The following is a 21,609-nucleotide window of genomic DNA, read 5'->3' as shown; positions in this document are numbered from 1 at the left end:
TGAATGTAAGTCTGAGCTGGCCTCAGGGAGGTGGTGGAGCAACTGCACAGATGCCACGGTGGCTCAGGAAACTGATGCTGGCTGAGAATTTGCAGACTGGAGCCCCTCCTACCTTCTTTCCCTGACCTTGTCCTCACCTTGATTCACCACCCACGCTGCCTTTATCTGCTGCTGTTGCCACCCCCGGAGTGCACCTGCGAGGGCGCTTGCCTCCTTCTCTTTCCCCTCCCAGCTCAGTGTATGCTTGGTGCATCTGCCTCTGGAAACAACCCCATCGTCCTTGCTCCTTATCCCCGAATGACCTGTGCTAACCGTCCCTCCTTACCTCCCACTTTTTGATCAAACTTAGGAGAAGAAGTAGATGAGTCTGGGTCAATAGAGAGCAGCACTGTCACCCCGAAGATGTTAAACTATGAATAAAATCATGGCTTACATTGCTGAGAAAGGAACTCTATATATAGTAACCGGAAGACAAATGCTTAAAGATCAGACAAGGAACACTTTCTCGCTCCCACCCTCCTCACTTCTTAGTATTGATATAAGAATATAGAAGTTGAGGGACTTCCCTGGTGGCTCAGTGGCTAAGACTCTGAGCTTTCAATGCAGGGTGCCTGGGTTCGATTCCTAGGCCAGGAACTAGATCCCACATGCTGTAACTAAAGGTCCTGAGTGCTGCAGCTAAGACCTGGAACAGCCAAAAATAAAAAGAATACAGAAGTTGAAACCATGTACAGCTCTGAGTAGGAAGCAAGGAACAATATCCCTGGAAGGCAACCTATATCCCAAAGTTTATCCATGCCTAACAACTCATTTTGTGCTTCCCTAGTGGCTCAGATGGGAAGGAATCTATCTGCCTGCAATGTGGGAGACCCGGGTTCGATCCCTGGGTCGGGGAGATCCCTTGGAGAAGGGAATGGCGACCCACTCCAGTATTCTTGCCTGGAGAATCCCATGCACAGAGGAGCCTAGTGGGCTATAGTCCATGGGGTCACAAAGAGTCAGACACAACTGAGTGACTAACACTTTCACAACAACCCATTTTACATTTGAAATATGTTCTAAGTGCAGGATAGCAGTGATGGTGGCTTTTAGTCCGGGACTCAGGGCCAAATAAAAGGATGACCTCACTGTCACACCCAGTGTGTGTCCAGTATGTCCTGGTAAAACAGGAGGACTTCCTGTTTTATTTCATGGACACAAGATGGGGATCGAATGTTCTGCACCTTGGGCTTGCCCTGTGGGCACTGAAGTAAAACAGGTGTTTCCTGTTCCTGGTGATACAGACATCTGAGAGTCGACTGTCTGCTGTGCTTAGTCACTCAGTTGTGTCTGACTCTGTGACCCCATGGACTGCAGCCCACCAGGCTCCTCTGTCCATGGAATTTTCCAGGCAAGGATACTGGAGTCGGTTGCCATTTCCTATTTCAGGGCATCCTCCCGACCTGCGTCTCTTTGTCTCCTGCATTGGCAGTTGGATTCTTCATCACTGTGCCACCTGGGAAGCCCAGGTGGGAAGCAGAGAGTTGACCGCTGCTGAGCAGTGGTGGCTTTCTCTGGCACCGGTGCTCTCCTGTAGGCTCGCCGCCTGGAAGATATCTGCTGATTTGTTTTTTTACCACATTGATCTGGAGCATGGTGCTGAAATGATTTTTTTTCCCCTTCACCCCTGCTCCAGAGTATTACACTTGTCTTCATACATGATTTTTTTTTTTAATTTTAAAAATTAATTAATTTACTTTTGGCTGTGGCAGGTCTTTGTTGCTGCGCTCAGGGTTCCTCTAGCTGAGGCGAGTGGGGGCTGCTCTCTAGCTGTGGGGCATGGGCTTCTTTTCACGGCGGCTTCTCTTGTGGAGCACAGGTTCTAGGCAGTAGCGGCGGCACGTGAGCTCCAGACCTCAGGCTCAGTCACTGTGGCTCGTGGGCTTAGTTGCCCTGTGACATGTGGAATCTTCCTGGACCAGAAATCGAACCCGTGTCCCCTGCATTGGCAGGTGGATTCCCAACCACTGGACCATCAGGGAAGTCCTCATGCATGTTTCGAAGAAAGGGCATGGTAGCAAAACATAATCTGTTGCTTTGGGAAAGATAGTTCAAACTGGAAAGAAAGGTTTAGGCAGCTTTTGCTAAACAAGTGGCAGTTCCCATAATAGTTCTGAAAGCTGCTTTCTATCTACCCAGGCTACTTCTACCACGGAGCACTCAGATTGAGCCTCTGCTGTCTGACATCTGTAACTCCTTCTTGGGGCCCTAGAATTCGTCTTTCTGCCCTCTAATTCCTACTACTGGAAACATGATCCTTCAGTTCTAATCACTGAGGAATTATTCCCGAGTGCTTTGTTTTGTGGAGCAAAACCTGCAAGTTCTTTGAGGGATCAGTGAATGCTTTTATAATAAGTGGTTAGGTAGAAGACACACACATTAGAAACAGTCAGGGAGGAAAGCAAATGCAGCTATCACACCTGTATCACTGAAAACTCTTTCGGTGTTTTTTCAGTTGTGTAGGAGTGGGAGCTGGGAGTCGGGTCCTGACGAAGGTGGAAGGCTGGAGATCTGAGCAAGGGCTACTTTGAGATATGCTCCCAAAGCCCAAACTTGAGGTGAAAGTCTTCAGAGAAACTCAGGTAACCAAAGGGACAAGGATTCTGCTTCCCTGGACAACCGACTTTCAGGGACTTGGTGTCATTGCTAGGTAGGACTCTTCCCCTCTGCTTGAACTTGCCCCGGTATGGAGCCAGCTTTCCCACTTTGATCTCTTCCGTCGTTCACTGTTACAAGGAACCCCTGTTCTATTGTCCATTTTGGAAGTTCCTTCCTGTCCACCTCTGCCTCTCTCTGTCTGCCCTTCTTGTCCTTGCTGAGTTTTCTCTATTTCTGGAGTTGTTTTCAGTGGGGGTGGCTCCTGGCAGATCCTTTGTTCCTGCTGCCCTCATCCCTGAGAACTGGTCCTCACTGGAAGCACTCTTCAGTGAGTTGCTGTCTTCCCGTGTTAATCCCCTGCTCTCTGTGCCTCTGAAAATGGACGCTTTGGGGCTCAGGTAGTTTGTTGAGATGGACATCACTGGTACCTTCTGTTTTGGCTGTTTGGTTGGCAGTCCTTACTCCAGATCTGCAAAGGCAGAAAGTCACAATCCACAGATGGACAGAGAGTCAACCTGTTCACAAGGCTGCAGGAAATGCTTCTGCAGAAGTTCCCTCTTGGACTACTTCCCTCCTCCAGGCACTGGGTTGGGGTGACACTGACAGCCCTCCCTCCTGCTAAGCATTTTAGCCTCCCCTTGTTAGACTATTATTACTACTACTACAAATAGGCTTTTCTTAGGCCCTGACCACCTAGATCTTTAAGAATGAAGCAAGAGAGCCTTCTTCCCTAGATCACCTGAGTATTCTTACCTACACATAATGTTCTGTTAACATAGGTTTCTTCATAGTGTCTTCAGGGATGTTCAACCCCCAAGTTGGGGCAACTCCATAGTTTTATGCTACCTTCAGGGCATGAATGGTGATGATAATAGTAATATCTAGATTTGGAAAGTACTGTGTGCCAGACCCTATTCCAAGTACTTTTACATATGTAAACCCATCTAATTCTTACAACCCTATGACATATTATTCTCTTTTACACATGAGGGAACTGAGACCCAGAGAGGTTAAATAACCCTCCCAAAGCAAGTGAATAAGAGAGTTACAATCAGAACTCAGGTAGTCTGTCTCCAGAATCTGTGTTCTTCATACCACCTTGATAAAGGACTGGGTGAGTGAAGGATAGAGACCTTGGTTATTAAGGACGTTGTCTAGCCTAATACAGAGGGTAGAGAGGGCCAAGTTGCCCCTAGCTGAGCCTAGGCGTACCTACTTAGTCCCTCACAGCCCACACAAGATCTAGACCCTCTCAATCCCTCATATTTCTAGAGAACCACCAGCTCTGGCTTTATCTGATTGTTCTGCCAAACTCCTCCCAGAGTTCTATCACTGGCTTGATCTCATCCAGCTGCTTCTCCTGGTATTCCACGGAACACAGGGGAAGGCTCTCTGGAATTAAAAGTTGTTTGAAGTGAAATGAACAGAGAAATGGGGCTCAGAACTTGGGAGGCAGGGCTGATATGCATGCTCAGAAAGGAGGAAAGGTCAACAGACTCACATTAGGATACAAAGATGAATAGAAGGGACTTCCCTGGTGGTCCAGTGGTTGAGAATCTGCCCTTCAATGCAGGGGACGAGGGTTCAATCCTTGGTCAGAGAACTAATATCCCACATGCTTCAAGGCATCTGAGCCTATGAGCTGCAACTAGAGCCCCAATGCCATGCCACAACTAAGACCCGCTGAATCCAAAAATAAATACATATATTTTTAAAAAGGTGAATAGACGTGGGCATTATGAAATTAAATCAGACTGTAACTCCTGGGAGGGCGCTAGGTCTCACTTCCCCCCCAAGCCAACAGGAGGACGGTTTGCAGAGTTATCAAAGGGAGGATGTACTGCCCTCTAGGAGATGTTCTGGAAATCCATGGGGGTATTTTTCGATTGTCATGCTATATTGGGGGGTGGGGTAGGGATGGGTAGGGTTTCACGGTTGTGAGTGCTCAGGAGCAAAAGATGTTATAACCTGGATACTGCTGCTACTGCTAAGTCACTTCAGTGGTATCCGACTCTGTGCGACCCCATAGACGGCAGCCCACCAGGCACCCCCGTCCCTGGGATTCTCCAGGCAAGAACACTGGAGTGGGTTGCCATTTCCTTCTCCAATGCATGAAAGTGAAAAGTGAAAGTGAAGTCGCTCAGTCGTATCAGACTATTCGAGACCCCATGGACTGCAGCCTACCAGGCTCCTCCATCCATGGGATTTTCCAGGCAAGAGTACTGGAGTGGGGTGCCATTGCCTTCTCCAATAACCTGAATAGTAACCTGCAATAACCAGGATAGTGCTGCACAAGATAAAATTGTCCCACATTCCACATGTCCTTTAAAAATATCATTGAGGACTCCCCTGGTGGTACAGTGGGTAAGAATCCGCCTGCCAATGCAGGGGGCAGGGGTTTGGTTCCTTGTCTGGGAAGATTCCACGTACTAGGGAGCAGTTAAGCCTGTGCGCCACGACTACTGAGCCCACACTCCAGAGCCCACGAGCTGCACCTTCTAAAGCCTGCACGCCTAGAGCCTGTGCTCTGCAACCAGAGAAGCCACTGCAGTGAGAAGCCTGTGCACTGCAGTGAACAGTCGCCCCCTCTCACCACAATTAGAGAAGTCCCTTGCATCAGTGAAGACCCAGCACAACCAAAAATAAGTAAATAAATAAAAGTATTAAAAAAGTAAATAAAAATAACATTGGATATTAATGTGAAAAATCTGTTACAATTTGAGTGCACCTAGAATCCAACCTGATTTTACATATAAACACAAAGTACTTTTTGCACCATTTTAAATATCGAGTTTCCCAGAAATGCAACTAAGATGTAGATTGAGGGGATTTATAATTTGTTTTGTTCAGAACTTTACCATGAATTGCTTACCACTTCAGAAATCTATGTCATCAACAACAGTGCTGCTTATGGCATCAGAGTCACTGATACCTATGCAAACCCACCAGTTGGCATTTGTTGCTGTTGTATTCACAGTGATTCCACACGTGGTTCAGGTCTCTGACTACTACATATACTACATACAGCATACTATATATGCTTCCAGTCTAGTTATGTCTGAATATTACATATTAAAATATTTATAATATTATTATAAATTATGTTTTTATTTCACCTTTATATTATGGTTAGAGTATTATATTTACCTTCTAAAATTATGTTTATAGTTTATATTATATACATATATCATTCCTGGGTAATAAAAGGGACACTGGGTCTGAGAGGTTTGGGAACTATTGCTGAGGTTTTGAAAAGCCATGCCCAGCACTAGCCTGAAGATTCAGGAATTCATCTTCCTCCTGCCTCCAACCCTTTTCTCTCTAACACAGCCCCCTGAACCTTGCTGCCAAGCTGTAAGTTAGGGCTGGACACTCAGAGCGAGGCCACAAGATAAACAGTGGGGGGCTCCCCTGGGAGCCACACTTACTGCCCGGAAAGGAAAGCCTTAGCAGGATTGTGTCTGTGTTGTGACGATGTCTGAATTGTAAAGCAGACAGCCATAGACAGAAATCTAACCTGTGAGCGAGTTAGGCCCTCTTGCCTGAGTGTGCGTTGGGTGAGAGGTCCCCCACTTGTTTCGCTGAACAGAGGAAGAAAAAGGAGGAAGAGGATGGATGACTAGGAACTAACATGGGTGGAGCTTCTACTCCATGCCAAGTACTTAGTGGTGTCGTTTATATTTTCAATTTCTTCTTTTAAATGCACCATAGGGTAGATATCAGCTTAACAAAACTCAAGGTTCTGCAGTCAGGTGATTTGTCCCAGGTCACAGAGAGCCACAGCAGGAATTAAAGCAGGACTGGTTTGATCTCTGTTTTAGATCTTCCCAAAAACAGGGATGAGTTCCTTCTTTAGACAATTCCTAACTTTTGGTTCTTTTAGAATAAGCAAAAACATTTAAGTGAATCAGAGATTCTGCTGAATTTTTATTCTACCCTTTAGAGAGTCATTTCCTAGGCAGGTTGATAGGGAGTCTAGGGGTCCCCAAGGAGAGAGGGGTCTGGAATTCTCAAGGAGGAAGAAAGGACAAACTTTTTGTCTTTCTCCACATTCCTTAGGATTTTTTTTTTTTTTTTGGTGTAATAAAGTTTTATTAAAGTATAAAGGAGATAGAGAAAGCTTCTGACATAGGCATCAGAAGGGGGCTTGCTAGTGTTAACAATGAAGTTATATAATCCAAAGAATGTCTGGAGGTTGTAAAGACCTCATCAGATCTACTCCCATAATTTACATTTTAAGATAACACTGTCTTTAGGATTATATAACAATAATGTGTCCTGCCTAAGGACAGTTTTTGGATTAAACCTTCTGTTATCTTAAAATGTAAATTATGGGAGTAGACCTGGTCTTTACAAGGATGTATCCTGCCTGAGGACAGTGTTATCTTAAAATGTAAATTTTGGGAGTCCGTCTGATGAGGTCTTTACAACCTCCAGACATTCTTTGGATTATATAACTTCATTGTTAACACTAGCAAGGGGGTACTCTTTCTGCCCCCTTCTGATGCCTATGTCAGAAGCTTTATCTCCTTTATACTTTAATAAAACTTTATTACACAAAAGCTCTGAGCAATCAAGCCTCGTCTCTGGCCCCGGATTGAATTCTTCTCCTCCGGGGGCCAAGAATCCCGCACCCTAAAGCAATGTTAAAGAGCATTCACACACATCACTTGAGCTTCTAAGACCTCTCTCTCACTGTGTACGCACACATCTGCTAAGACCTAGACTCCCTGCTTTTGTTGGGGAGACCACACATGTAGCTTCACCCACACTGGCTGATGCTTCCTGAGGAGGAGGTGTTCTGATCCTTTTACTTCTTGTGTGTCCCTAACCAGGAGGCAGGAGAGCCAATAAAGACTCCACTATCTCATGGAGCCTGGCTCAATGGACAAGATACTCTCTGCTCTTCATCTAATTTCTCACAAGAACTTTGCAAACATTACATGTTCCATTTATCTCAATACATCAAAACTGTCTTCTGGGACTTCCCTGGTGGTTCAGTGGCTAAGATTTTACTCTCCCAATTCAGGGGGACCCAGGTTCAATCATTGGTCAGGGAATTAGATCTCACAGGCTGTAATTAATACTTCTGCATGCTGCAACTAAGACCCAGTGAAGCCAAATAAATAAGTGAATATTTGTGACATAGATTTTAGTATAACCCATCCCACCACCAAGCTTTATTGACACATAACATTGTGTAAGTTTAAGGTATACAGCATGATGATTAGACACATTTATAAATCACAAAGTGACAACCACCATAGTATTAGCTACTGCTATTTATCATCACGTAACTACCAATTCTTTTTTTATGCTGAGAAATTTAAGCTCTACTCTCTTAGCAACATTGTTATATGATACAGTATTATTAGCTATTATCAGCATGTTGTACATTTGATCCCCGAACTTGTAATCTTACTGATACACTGGTATAACTTATTTATTCACTTTTTGCTGCCTTGTGTCTTTGTTGTGGTGGGGGCTTTCTCTAGCTGTGGCGGGGGTAGGGAGGATGTTGTGCTTTGTGGTGCACTGGTTTTCATTGTTATGGCTTCTCCTGTTGCAAAGCGCGGGCTCTAGAGTGTGCAGGCTTCAGGAGTTGCAGCACCCAGGCTCAGTAGTTCTGGCTGGCAGGCTCCAAGACGCAGTAGTTGTAGAGCACTGGCTTAGCTGCCCCGAGGCATGAGAGATCTTCCTGGACCAAGGATCTAACCCATGTCCCCTGCACAGGCAGCCGTATTCTTAAGAAGTTATACCAGGACTTCCCTGGTGATCCAATAATTAATAGTCATATTTGTTAATTCCATTTTTCTAAGGGAAGAATACACTAAATTACATGGTAAATATTAGGAGGGCTTCAGGACTAGAAAGATAAATATAACTTAAAGTCTTCCAGATGACTGCAAAGTTGAGTGTGTAATATATCAAGAGCAGAGGCCAATACTGAGTCCCTGACATGTACTATTTCTTGTGGGGATCAGCCAGACATTTGATGTCAAGTTAATTATATTGGATTTCTTTCTTCGTGGAGAGGGCGTAGATTTATCTTTACTGAAACAGGCACATTTTGGACATGAATTCACCTTCTTTGCTCAAAATGCTGCTGCCAGCACCAGCATTGGTAGATTCACAGATACGCCTTATTCATAGTTACGGTATTCCCCATAGCATTGTGTCCAATCAAGGAACTTACTTCATAGCAAAGGAAATGCACTTGTGCTCATTAAATTAAGTGATCTCTCCATGTACCCCATTTGAAAGCAGATGCTTATTTTAAATGTGGAATGTTTACTGAAGAGTCACAGCAACAGTTGGGAGACAATTCTCTGAAAGTACGAAGTTCTGTCTTACAAGATGTGATATAAGCTTTGAATCAGGGACGATTACATGGTGTTGCCTCCCTCATGGCCAGAATATAAGGGTTCTGGAGTCAGAGGCTGAAAGTGGGGGTGGCTCTTTCACTATTATACCCAATAATCCACTTACAGAATTTTTGTGTTTCCTAGAAACTTTGAGATCTGCTGGTTTGGAGAACTTGGGTTCCAAAATGAGAATGCTTCTACCATTAGACACTATGGTTCTGTTAGGTAGGTAGAATAGGGGAAAGGAGTCCAAAATGGCGGTGGCTAAAAGACAAGGAAGGTCCGAGGACCAGAGTGAAGACTTCAGGCAGAACAAACAGAACAAACAGCACTCCTGGCTAAGCCCAATTTGCATAGGGCAGGCCCAGGTGGAGGAAAAAAACATATAAAAGGAGGAGCCAAAGCGTTTTCTCACGGACTCTTTCTCCTGCGTGCGTGCACTCTTCTCTCTCTCTCTCTCTCTCTCTCTCACTCTCCTGATATCTTCTAAATAAAATAGAGCTGTAACACTGATTTGCCTAAGAGCTGTAACATGGTTTGTCCAAGACCCGAGAGCTGTGATGCGCCGAGGGCTTTAATGTCCGTTGCTCCAAATCTTTGTTGTGACGAGACAAAGAACCGAGGAACATACACTCGCGTGACATCTATCGTGACTCGGAGTGTATGTTCCTCGGTTCTTTGTCTCGTCACAACAAAGATTTGGAGCGATAGACATTAAAGCCTTCTGCGCGTCACAGCTCTTGGGTCTTGGACAAACCTTGCTACAGCTCTTAGGCAAATCAGTGTTACAGCTCCATTTTTATTTATAAGATAGCAGGAGAATCCAAGACTCGAAGAAAAGAGTGGAGGAGTGCGTGGGGAGGGAGAAAGAGAGAGAGAGTGCGTGTATGCACTCGGGAAAGAGAGTCCGAGAGAAAGCGCTTTGGCTCCTCCTTTTATATGTTTTTTTTCCCCCACCTGGGCCTGCCCTATGCAAATTGGGCTTAGCCAGGAGTGCTGTTTGTTCTGCCTGAAGTTTTCACTCTGGTCCTTGGACCTTCCTTTGACCTTCCTTGTCTTTTAGCCACTGCCATTTTGGACTCCTTTTCCCTATTCTACCTACCTAACAGTTCCATTGAATTAGAAGAATCTGCCACCTAGTCATTTGGGGGTCTATATATCACTGAATCAAGAAGCAAAGAAAAAAAGTGATTGCTTGGCTCGCTGGTGTGATTGATCCTGATTCCCTAGGGGAGATTGGGATGCTGCTACACAATGAGAGAAGGAGAGCATTTCTGGAGCCCAGGAGAGTCTCTGGGGCACTTCCTTGCCTGGTAGTAAAGGTTAACATAGCAACCGAAGGGGAAAAAAATGCAGCACAGACCTTGAGTCGGCAACGAAAGCTTTGATCATTCTACCACGTAAAGAACCCTGACTATCTGAAGTTCTGGCTGAAGACATGGGAAATATGAGATGAGCAGTGGAAGTGGTTCAGAGATGTCAGTTATGGCTTCCTAACCAATTACAGAAATGAGGACTGTTGTAACTTAGCGTATTTTCTGTTTGTTTTAGGTGTTTGTCTAAGTAACCATTTTATTCCTCTCTCCCTTTCTTTCCATTTTTGTTATTATACAAGTTGTTGGAAGTGAACTTCCCAATTTAGTCTTCTTAAAAATTCTTATTTTTGGCTGTGTTGGGTCTTTGTTGCTGCACTGGGGCTTTCTCTAGTTCTCGAGAGGGGCTACTCGTTAGTTGCTGTGTGTAGTGTTGCTGTTGTCGTTGCCTTCTCTCATTGTGTAGCATGGGTTTTAGAGTATGCAGGCTCAGTAATTGTGGCGGCTGGGCTTAGTTGTCCCAAAGCATGTGGAATCTTCCTGGACCAGGGATTGAATCTGTGTCCCCTGCATTGGCAGGCGTATTCTTTACCAATGGACCACCAGGGAAGTCCCTAGCACTTCTCTTTAAAAAAAAAAATTATTTATTTATTTGACTGTGTTGGGTCTTAGCTGCAGCATGCAGGATCTTCGTTGTGTCATCCAGGATCTTTTGTTGCAGTACCTGGGCTCTCTAGTTGTGGCCGGCGTGTTCCAGAGCATGTGGGTTCAGTAGCTCCAGGGCATGTGGGATCTTAGTCTCCAACCAGGGATCAGACCTGCATCCCTTGCATTGCAAGGCGGATTCTTAACCACTGGACCACCAGGGAAGTCCCACACAATTTAGTCTTTTTTTTTTTTTTAATACTTGTTTATTTGGCAGCATTGGGCCTTAGTTGTGGCGTATGGGATCTAGTTCCCTCCCAGGCCCCCTGCTTTGGGAGCATGGAGTCTTAGCCACTGGACAACCAGGAAAATCCCTACCATTTAGTCTTTAGATAACAAAGAATTCAGTGGGACTCTGTGTTTGATGAGTAACTATTATAGCCAGAGAAGAACATGGTGACTGGTGGCCTGTTTGAGGAACTGTGAGAAACTCTGGGTGTAGTCTGAAATGAAAGTGAAGTCGCTCAGTCGTGTACAACTCTTTGTGACCCCATGGACTGTAGCCTACCAGGCTCCTCTGTCCATGGGATTTTCCAGGCAATAGTACTGGAGTGGATTGCCATTTCCTTCTCCAGGGGATCTTCCCAACCCAGGGATCGAACCCAGGTCTCCCGAGCTGTAGACAGACGCTTTACCGTCTGAGCCACCAGGGAAGTCTGGGGTGTAGTCTGACTACACCTCAATTCTGCAACTTCACTCCCACTTATAAATCTCCAGTTTCTTAGACGTTTTAAGACAGAGCAGGTAAGACAGAGTATGGTAAGAGTGGTCAAGCAGGTAAGGAAATAAGAGTGATGAGAATTCAGGCTCTATCTAAAGGGAAAAAACAACATTCAGTTCAGCATGATTGTTGCCGTGTGATGACCAAATGTAGCTTTAAATAAACAAATACATCACATGGGACAAACAAAAGATGTCTTTCTGGTTGTTTCAGTCTCTACTTTAAAATTAAATCACACACACACACAAAATAAAATAAAATTAAGTCACATGTGCTATATCCAGCTCTTTGTGGCCCTATGGACTGTAGCCTGCCAAGCTCTTCTGTCCATGGAACTTTCCAGGCAAGAATACTGGAGTGGGGTGCCATTTCTATTCCAGGGAATCTTCCCGACCCAAGGATCAAACCCAGGTCTCTTACATATCCTGCGTTGGCAGGCAGATTATTTACTGCTAGTGCAACCTGGGAAGCTGCATCTCCCAAATGTGTGTGTGTGTTGGTTGCTCAGTCATGTCCAACTCTTTGCGACCCCGTGGACTGTAGCCAGCCAAGCTCCCCTGTCCATGAGATTCTCCAGGCAAGAGTACTGGAGTGGGTCACCATTCCCTTCTCCAGGGGATCTTCCTGACCCAGGGATTGAACCTGGGTCTCCCTCATTTGAGGCAAATTCTTTACCATCTGAGCCACCAGGGAAGCCAAAAAGGTAGGGGTACAGCCATGTGAGTGTGTTTCAAAAAAGCCAAGTGATGAAGTGTCATCCAAAAGAGGAAGTGGCCAATAATGTCAAATGCTGCTAAACAGATGAGAAGGGCTGAAAAATGAATTTGGCGAAATGGTCATCACCAGTGCCCTTCGACAGGAGCAATTTCAGTAGAGTGGGGCACAGAGGGTTGAAGAGAGAATGGGAGGTTGGAGACAGTGCCCTAGACTTGTCCAAGCAGCTTTGCTATAGAGGGAAGCAGAGAAATGGGACAGTAGCAGGACATGGGGATAACAGAGATACTAGATTATTATGTGAAGAAGTGCAAATACATTGGCACTGTGTTTTTCTCCATGGTTACCAACTGTCTTTTGGTTTCATTTATAATATATTCTGCCTTTAAAGAGGTTCAAGATTTCATGTACTTCCTCTAAGATTTTTACATTTTTTTTCATGTACTTCCTTTAAGATTTTACTTCCCTTAAGATAAAGGCCCTTATTTAAAGGCCTTTCCCATTTGAGGATTAAATGAATATGCTTATCTCCTTCAGATTCTTGTATTTTATTTCATAATATTTGGGTTTTATTTTTATATATGATGTAAGATAAAGATTTTACTTTGTTTTCTTCTAGACATATGTCAATATAACTATTTTTGATTAAATAATCCATTCATTTACCACTTAACTAGAATGTTATTTTTATAATATAGTATGTTCCCACACTTATATGCATTTCTGAACTCTATATTCTGGTTCACTTATAGATTCTTTATCTTAGATAGTCTCAACTTTATTGAGTTGTGACTAAGCTTCCTCTATCTCCCTGAAAAAAGCTATATTGACTCTGTTAACTTTTATTTTATCAAAAAATAGTAGTAAAATACATTTACCATAAAATGTACCTTTTAATCATTTCAAGTGTATAGTTCAGTGGTATTAAGTACATTCATAATGTATGCAACTATCAGCATTATTCATCTCCGTAACTCATCGTCTTGTAAAAGTGAGACTCTATCCTAATTAAACAGTAACTGCCCATTCTCCCATTTCTCCAGCCCCTGACAACTACCATTCTACTTTCTGTCTCTATGATTGTGACTATGATAAGTAACTTATATAAGTAGAATCACAGTATTTGTCTTTTTATTGCTGGCTCATTTCACTTAACATAATGTCCTTAAGTTCACTCATGTTGTAGAATGTTCTTTCTTTTTACAGCTGAGTAATATCCCATCGTATGTATAGATATACCAAATTTTGCTTATCTAGTCATCAATTGTCTATGGACTTTTGGGCTACTTCCACATTTCAGCCATTGTGAATAATGCCACCAAGAACATGGGTATACTAATAAATATATCAAGACCCTGCTTTTAATTTTTTTAGATATATACCCAAAAATGGAACTGCTGGATAACATGGTAATTTTATATTTAATTTTCTTTAGGAACTTCCTACTTTCCACAGAGGCTGCACCATTTTACATCCCCACAAACAGTACACAAAAATTCCAGCTTCTCCAAGCCCTTGTCAGTACTTTGCTTTGTTTTTGAAGGCAGCTATCCTAATGGATATGAGGTGGTATCTCATTATAGTTTTGATTTGTATTTGCCTAATAGAATCTATTGGGCTTCCCAGGTGGCACTAGTGGTAAAGAACCCAGCTCCCAATGCAGGAGACATAAGAGACACAGGTTTGATCCCTGGATCGGGAAGATCCACTGGAGGTGGGGGCATGGCAACCCACTCCAGCGTTTTTGCCTGGAGAATCCTGTAGACAGAGGAGCCTAGGGGGCTACAGTCCATAGGGTTGCAAAGAGTTGGACATGACTGAAGTGACTGTGCATGCACACACAATGGAATCTATTAGCTTTTACATTAAAATGAATTTGGGTTAATTTTCCTTTTAAGAGAAATGGAAGATAGCTCTTGAAATAAATGGAAGCACTGAGGGTTTTGCAAAACTGCTATTAAAAATCTTTTATTTAACCTTTTAACAAGGTGAAGAAATGACTTATGAGACTCTTGGGTTTTTTGCCATCAGTAACCACCAAGGTAAAAAGATACATATATGTTTTTCCATAATTATTTAAGGACTCTGGATATTAATGGTGTACCTATTTAGCATGCCAACAAACTAGCTAATGAGCTATTAATAGTATACCTTAAATGCAACAATGAAACAAAATTGTGTGTGCATGAGTTTATATGATTGAATGAAATTAGTGCTAGCTTGTAAAGTGTAATCCATTAGGCAAGACTGAAAAACATCTGTAAAGGACTGATCCTTAATATCTTTGTTGTGTATCAGTTTATAAGTTACAAAGGTTTCCATACACAGCATGGAATCATGTGATTCTTACAAAAATCCTGGGAATTCAGCTGAGTTGGTATCATTATCTCAGTTGTTTACAAATGCAGAAACAGGTTTACTTAAATCAAGTAACTAGCCCTGGGTCACACAGCTTGTGAGTGGCTGAGATATTTTAAGAATACACAGTTTGGTGAAGAGGGAATCTGTTATAACCCATGTAAACGCAGAGCCTGCCACACAGTTTAGCACATAGTACAAGCTCACTGGATAGTCGTTGAATGTCGGACTACATCTTATGAGTCTGTCTCACAGTTCTTTCCACTAGACTGCTGCTGCTGCTAAGTCACTTCAGTCGTGTCCGACTCTGTGTGACCCCACAGACGGCAGCCCACCAGGCTCCGCCGTCCCTGGGATTCTCCAGGCAATAACACCGGAGTGGGTTGCCATTTCCTTCTCCAATGCATGAAAGTGAAAAGTGAAAGTGAAGTTGCTCTGTCATGTCCGACCCTCAGTGACCCCATGGACTGCAGCCTTCCAGGCTCCTCCATTCATGGGATTTTCCAGACAAGAGTACTGGAGTGGGGTGCCATTGCCTTCTCCACTAGACTATGTAACCCCATATCATGAAATCAAATTCTTAACAACTGAAATCAGTTGGGGAAGAGTGGGACTGGGGATTAGAGGCAGGGATTACTCCCAGGAGAATGAGGAAACTGGAGATGGAGGCAGCAGCTTCTGGAAATGTCAGTGTTTATTAAACATTTAAGGACATTTGGGGGGTTTGAGAAGAAATATACAGGATGTAGAAAAATCTTAAGAATCCCCTGTGGCTGGGAGTGCAACCTCTTCCCTTTCCCCCTATTTCCCATTTGTTTTTTCTGCTTTTTGATTATTTAAAAGCTATTTCTTAAGGCTCATTTGCCCCTTCCTCAACCCCTGACCTGTGAGGATCCTTTGTCTCCCTCTCTCCATTCCCATCACCTTGAGTCCCAGAACAGTGCTCCAGAGTGATCAGGGGGCACCATTCCTGTAGCTGAGGTTTGAGGATCAGGAGCTGCTCTGCTTGGGCTGGCTCTCCATTAAGGATTTAAAGGGGGGGTGGTGGTGGTGGTGAAGAATTGCAAAAGCCACATGACGTCATTGGTACTCAGTCATGGGGGGAGGGTAGAGCATGGGTACAGATAAACAAACAAAGAAGAATGGATTAAAGAATAAAAAATAACTAACAACCTAAATAAACCCTGAAGGAGAGTCTGATTTGGGTGACCTGGGTGTTAGCTAGGAGGGTAGAGTATGGAGCTTGACCACCTGAAGGAGGGGAGGGAGGGTCAGAAAGAAGAGAGCCAGAGGGACAGGCTAGCTGGTGCAGGGGATCGAAACGTCAGGTGGCCTGGATTTGAGGCAGGGGTATCAAGGTCCCTTTCTTCTCGGCGCCAGAAGAACAGGCACCAAACACACAGTCCTTGGGGCAAGGGGAAGATAGGATGGGGCCTGGGCTTCCAGAAAGCCAGGGGGTGAAAGTGGGGGAGAATATGAAGTGCCTGGGTAAGGAAGTCTGGAATGAAACTTACATCTCAAAAGGAAGTGAGGGCAGGGCAGGGCTGGGGAGCTAAGGAGGAAAGCACCTAGACGGGGGATAGAGGACCGGAGGTCCCCCTGCTCTGGTAGGGCCTTGGGGCGGGTGATCACTTTTCTGAGTCCAGGCCCATCATGTTCTTGAGGGCGTTCTTGAGGCTGGTTCTGCTGGGGGACTTGACGGCAGGCCGGAGCTCCGCGCTCTGCTCATCCTTCCGTAGCTCCATCTCGATGACCACCACCCGAGGGCCTTTGGAAGCCTCCGCCCCTAACCCCCGATCCCCCGCCCGGCCCGCTAACCGCTATTTCTTATCCTTGCGAGACTCCCCCAGCCCTTTAGTCTTCTTCTCACTGGCAGCTTTGGTGCTTCTGCTGTGGTCCAGCATGGCATACAGAACCGGCGTCTGTGGGGAGGAGCGCATGCATCAGGGACCCGTTGGGTAGGGCTTGACTGTTCCAGCCCGCCCTCGACGGGCTGCCCGGCGGCTTCACAAGCCCCGCTAACCTGCCGGCCGCGCTTTGAGGCGTCCTTCGCAGTCTTGTGCAATTTGCCCTTCTCCATGGCACTGCAGGGAAAGGGTGTGCTGTGGATTCGGGGGCTTCGTCTTCCCTTCCACCCTCCCACCCATCGAAGTAGTCTCCGCCCAGAGACCGGGAGTAGTGGGTCGGGGAAGGGGTGTCAGACTCCGCCCTTTACCTGAGCCTCCTCTGCAGGGCCGCCTGCCTGCGTAGCCAGCAGTACCGAATCAGGTAGAAAAGCAGCAGCGCCAACAGCACCACCCCCAGGACGCCCCCGATCACGGCTCCCAGCACCACCCCGTACCTCGTAGGCACTAAACGGGGCAAGGAAAACACGTGGGGAATGAGCAGAGACAAGTGTCTTTGGTTCCTAGCCACACACCTATTCCCTGCGGCTGGGGATCTAAGATATCCGAACAAGGCTGCCTTCTGCCCACTGTCCCAGAGCGTGAGGGGCATTAGCCGGGACATTTTGCCCCTTGCCCCAGCCTCTCAGCCAGGCCTGATCCCCTCTGTGAACTGCCTCCCATACTCCCGTCCCACCTCCTCTCACACCTTTTTCAAAGACATAGAGCGTGACCTGAGAGGTCTTGCCCACTATGTCTGGGGGGTTTTTGACGTCACAGGTGAAAGTGCCGTTGTCACCATAGTCCAGGTTGTGTATGACAATGGAGCCATCCTTCCGGTGAGGGTCCCCTACCCACTGGATGCGCTCTTTGAAGGTCCCCACCTCATCGATGTAGGGCTGTCCCTTGGCGTAGTGGAAGATCTGTGAGGAATGAGGGGAAGCATGCAACTCTCGCCTCAGGGTGAAGGATTCTGGGCTGGAGAGGGTAGGGCTGGGGAGGGAGTGTCGGTGTTGGTAGGTCCCAGCAGTGAGACAAGACTTGCCACTTACCTTGCCAAAGTTGGGGTTACGGCTCAAAAAGATTTCTCCTTCCTTAGCCCAAGTTCTCTTTCCTGTGGTTGTTTGAAACCCCCTTTCTGTTATGCAATCCCAGTATTCCCCCAGGCACTCACCGAGATGGCATCACGGCCCCCTTCGGGCTGGTAGCGCCAGGTGAAGGAGAGGTCATCTGAAACCCACTCACTGGACCAGAAGGAGCAGTACAGGGTCACCTGGGAGCCCACAGCACCGTGGACCTCCTTGTCTGTGTAGACCACAATGGCCTGGACAGGGGAGAGCACTGCAAACATAGAGGGGAAATCAGATGCACTGGTGGGCCCGGCAAGGAGTATAGAAGGAGTGAGACCAATGGGAAGTCAAGCCTGAGTCACAGACCATAGCGAAGATTGGGGCAAAAATGATGAATTCTGAGGCCCAGGTCTCTCTGGACTAATTGAATAGAAGAGTAGAAATACTGTGTTGGCTCAAGTTCTTCAGCATGTTTGACAACAGTACCAGAGTTCTCCGGAGGACTTTCAGACGTTGGATTCAGTCTCCAGAATCTTCCTTTGCCTTTAGATCAGTATCTAATTCTTAAGCTATCCTTTAGATGCAGGCTTAATGATTTTTAAAACTTATTATAAATTATACAGGTAACACCCTGTGCATTCTTATAACTATGCAAGCAGTATAGATAAAGAAAGCTAAAGTCTGTCTTGACAGCTCCCAACCAATTCCTCTTCTGTGGTCTCCTTCCAGATAGAACCAATGTTATTAGTTTAATGTGTGATCATTTTCTCTGTATCAGACTCAGCATAAACTCAAATAGTTTTGTTCTATGAAGCTTTTTTTAAAAAACATATATTGCATTACAGTCTACTTTTTTCCTTAAGAATATACGTATATAAAAGAATACAGGTGTCTGGGAGGGTGTTCCACATTGATGCCTAGTGATCAATATTATTGCTGCATAGTATTTCACAGAATGGCAAACTCAAGTTTCTTGCAGAAAAGATGAAGATAACTGGAGACTGTAAGTCTTTTTCCCTGGCCCAACTGTCCTCATTGCTGAATCCCTACTTTCCATACAATTGCTCCTGACTGGAAGGGTCAGGGAGGGGAGCACCTCATAGCCCTCTCAGGGGAAGCTGGATTCAAGCAGGAAACCACCCCCGCCCCCGCCCCAAGCCCCAAACTCAGATGACTCTGCTTGTGAGCCCTCTGTGGTTCTGATTTGACCCTCCTCACCCTCCTTCTGACCATTCTGGCCCAGTGCCACTCCCAAGACTCACCCATACAAGGAAGGCCATTCCAGGGAGATTATGTGTGTGGGTTGGCCCTGGCTGGGGGCAACTGTAGACCCTTTTGTTCTATGGGAGGGGGAGGAAGCAACCAAATAAATAGAGACCCATTGTCTGACCATTGACCAGTGTTGGGGGCTTATGCCTCCTCTCCCCTTCCCCCGATCCCATCCCCAACTCCACAGTCCCAAATCTCCCACCTCAGCATGCAATACCAGTGATTCACATCCTGGAACTCAGCCTTGGAGCCTTCTGGGGAATCCCAAATGTAACAAGTAAGCTTATTCATTGGATCTAACTTCTATTCCTCCTGTTCAAGTATAAACCACTGCCCTTCAGCTCTGTTCAATGGTTCTATGAGTGGGGCAGATGCTGGACAGTACCCTTTCTCCCTCTTAAACTCCAAGATTCCCTCTCCTCATTTCCCTCAGCATGCCCTTCTCCAATTCCCTATCCTTAACATTTTCTTAGGGTACCTTCAAATAGTCCAGTACAGCCCAGAGGAGTCTAGATTCTGGGTTTAGCCCTAAAGGAGCTGACAGCAGAGAAACTCAGACATTCTAAACAGCTCTTCCTCCCCTCTGTCTCCCATTTGCCCTACTTCTCGCCCATTGCACCAGGCTTCAGGGCAGTTTGGAGAGGGGAAGGATCCATTCAGATAACCCTGCTTTGAGTTTTTCTTGCTCAGTCAGCATCTGCCATCGGAGGGTTGGCCAGCTTCTGTGGAAGATAGCTTTAGATGCAACAAGACCCTGGAATCTCACGGAACCTCCCTTGTACTCTGTTCACCCACGTAATGGACAACAGATGCAGTTAGAAACTGAGGCAGCAGATCCAAAGAGCTGGGACCACAACCCTTGGGCTCCACCCTTAGATCAGGTTCCCTGACTCTTTTCTTTGGGGAGACTAAGGTTAAGTTACCTCCTACACTACTGAGGAATGAGAAGGACCAGTTTCCAACCCCTATCCAGTCAAGTCCACCTTGGTTCCGGAAACACTCTACACTCCCTTCTCCCTTCACAGAATACCTTTATCTTAACAGCTTCTCTCCAAACTATATGTATATATATTTTTCTACAGAGAATATCACCTTCCTGCTCTTGCTCACTCTTTCTTTGGTTGCAGAGGGCAGTGCAGCGAAGGCCGTGGAAAGGTTGCTGAGAGACAACCTGAGCCCCAGGGCTCCCAGACTGGGTCAGCTCAACTTACCCAAGGAGGAGAAGAGTAGCGCAGCCAGGATAGGACTGGGGCTGGATGAGGGAGCCCCAGGAGCCATCGCTGGGGCAGGGCTAGGGCCCAGAGCGCCTGCGCAGTTGGGAGAGTGGGGGACAAGGAACTGAGCGGGGGTTCCTGGAACCCGCTTAAAATCCCCCGGGACCCCAGTGTGAGGGGGCTGTCCTGAGCCAGTAACCAATTGCAGCCTGGCATGTGCAGTTGAGAGGTGGTGGGGAGCGGGGCAGAGTGCAGGGAGCAGAAGTGGCATTGTGTCCTCTGGGTGGAGGGGTTGGGGGTCACATACCACCCCACACACTGAAGGCTTTGTGTCTGCTGGCCTCCCCCTGGCCTAGGCTGGAATGTCATGTGGTGGGGGGGGGGTGAAGGAGAGGGACAGAAAAAGGGACACAAACACATTTCTCTGAGGGACAGATGGGCAGGAGAACCTGAGTCTTAAACCTATGAAAAGGGGTTTTTCCATAGTCTCCTTGCCTGAGAGTGGCTCCTCTAGAGCCCTGGGAGTTAGCGAGCCCCAGAGAAATTTGAAAACAGGATATCCCTACTATCTTGACTACTATGGGCTGCAATACAGGCTTCTTGAGATGACCAGGTCCTTTGGGAGTCTTCTTTTTTTTTTTCATCTCTCTGCATCTTGGGTGATTCTTTCCAGATAAAACCTTTTCTCCATGGGAAAATATCCAGGGGATAATCCTCTGATCTTACCCTCTTTTTCAGGAAGCTCTTCACTGCCTCATGCTGAAGTTTAAGTCCATTTCAGTTAAGAGCAAGGCAGCAAAATCACATTGAGTGCCAGCTACATAGATGAGTATGTGAGTATGTGGGTAGTTGAGTAATAGAGGAATAAAAATTAAGATCTTCCTTCAAGGAGTTCAAAATTTAGTTTGGGGAAGCAGAGAGAGGAGAATCAGAGATCAAACCCATTAACAATGAACTATAATAAACCATGATGCTTGGTACAGTAGTGTGATGAACAAAGTGCCAAGAGCATAAAGAGGGCATGCAGAGCTACATTAGCAAGATTAAGTTGTGTAACAGATATTAAACACAAAAATAACTTTCATTTAATAAATGAAGTTCAGAAGAAGGGGGAGTCATGTCTATAAGTCAGTATTAGATGCAGACCAGCTGTTAAGGATGCATGGCATTTTGAAGAGGAGAAATTGGCAGTGCAGACATCTTGGAAGGTAGAAGAGCAAGAGCAAAGATAAAGAGATAAGAAAGCATGTGTGTGTGTGTGGAGGAGGCGCTGGGTAGATTTGTGAAGTCTGGGGAATATTCAGGGCAGATCTGGTATCCCCCATTTTGACTTGACATGGGGGATCTTGAACAGGCATCA

General features: G+C 45.7%; 1 protein-coding gene across 1 annotated transcript; it reads right to left on the bottom strand.

Annotated features, from left to right (window-relative positions):
* Window positions 1-15,489: 15,489 nt before the first annotated feature.
* MPZ (myelin protein zero) lies at window positions 15,490-20,357 on the bottom strand. Its single transcript, XM_061400496.1, has 6 exons — window positions 20,247-20,357; window positions 17,871-18,037; window positions 17,406-17,619; window positions 17,029-17,164; window positions 16,837-16,897; window positions 15,490-16,735 (listed from the first exon to the last, which is right to left on the bottom strand). The coding sequence occupies exons 1-6, from the start codon at window positions 20,311-20,313 to the stop codon at window positions 16,634-16,636; spliced, it is 747 nt and encodes a 248-aa protein (XP_061256480.1). The 5' UTR covers window positions 20,314-20,357; the 3' UTR covers window positions 15,490-16,633.
* Window positions 20,358-21,609: the final 1,252 nt, after the last annotated feature.

This window comes from Bos javanicus, chromosome 3 (genome assembly GCF_032452875.1).
Source record: "Bos javanicus breed banteng chromosome 3, ARS-OSU_banteng_1.0, whole genome shotgun sequence".
Taxonomy (NCBI): Eukaryota; Metazoa; Chordata; class Mammalia; order Artiodactyla; family Bovidae; genus Bos; species Bos javanicus.
The sequence above is the reverse complement of the archived record's forward strand: the minus strand, read 5'-3'. Positions and strand labels throughout refer to the sequence as shown.

Bases quoted from the DNA above. Each gene is read 5' to 3' on its own strand.
- MPZ (XM_061400496.1), bottom strand. From the start codon at position 20,313: ATGGCTCCTGGGGCTCCCTCATCCAGCCCCAGTCCTATCCTGGCTGCG. The intron at 17,620-17,870 runs GTGAGTGCCTGG...CATTCCTCACAG, and splicing joins GGGGCCGTGATGCCATCTCG to ATCTTCCACTACGCCAAGGG. The intron at 17,165-17,405 runs GTGTGAGAGGAG...TGCCCCGTTTAG, and splicing joins GCTCTATGTCTTTGAAAAAG to TGCCTACGAGGTACGGGGTG.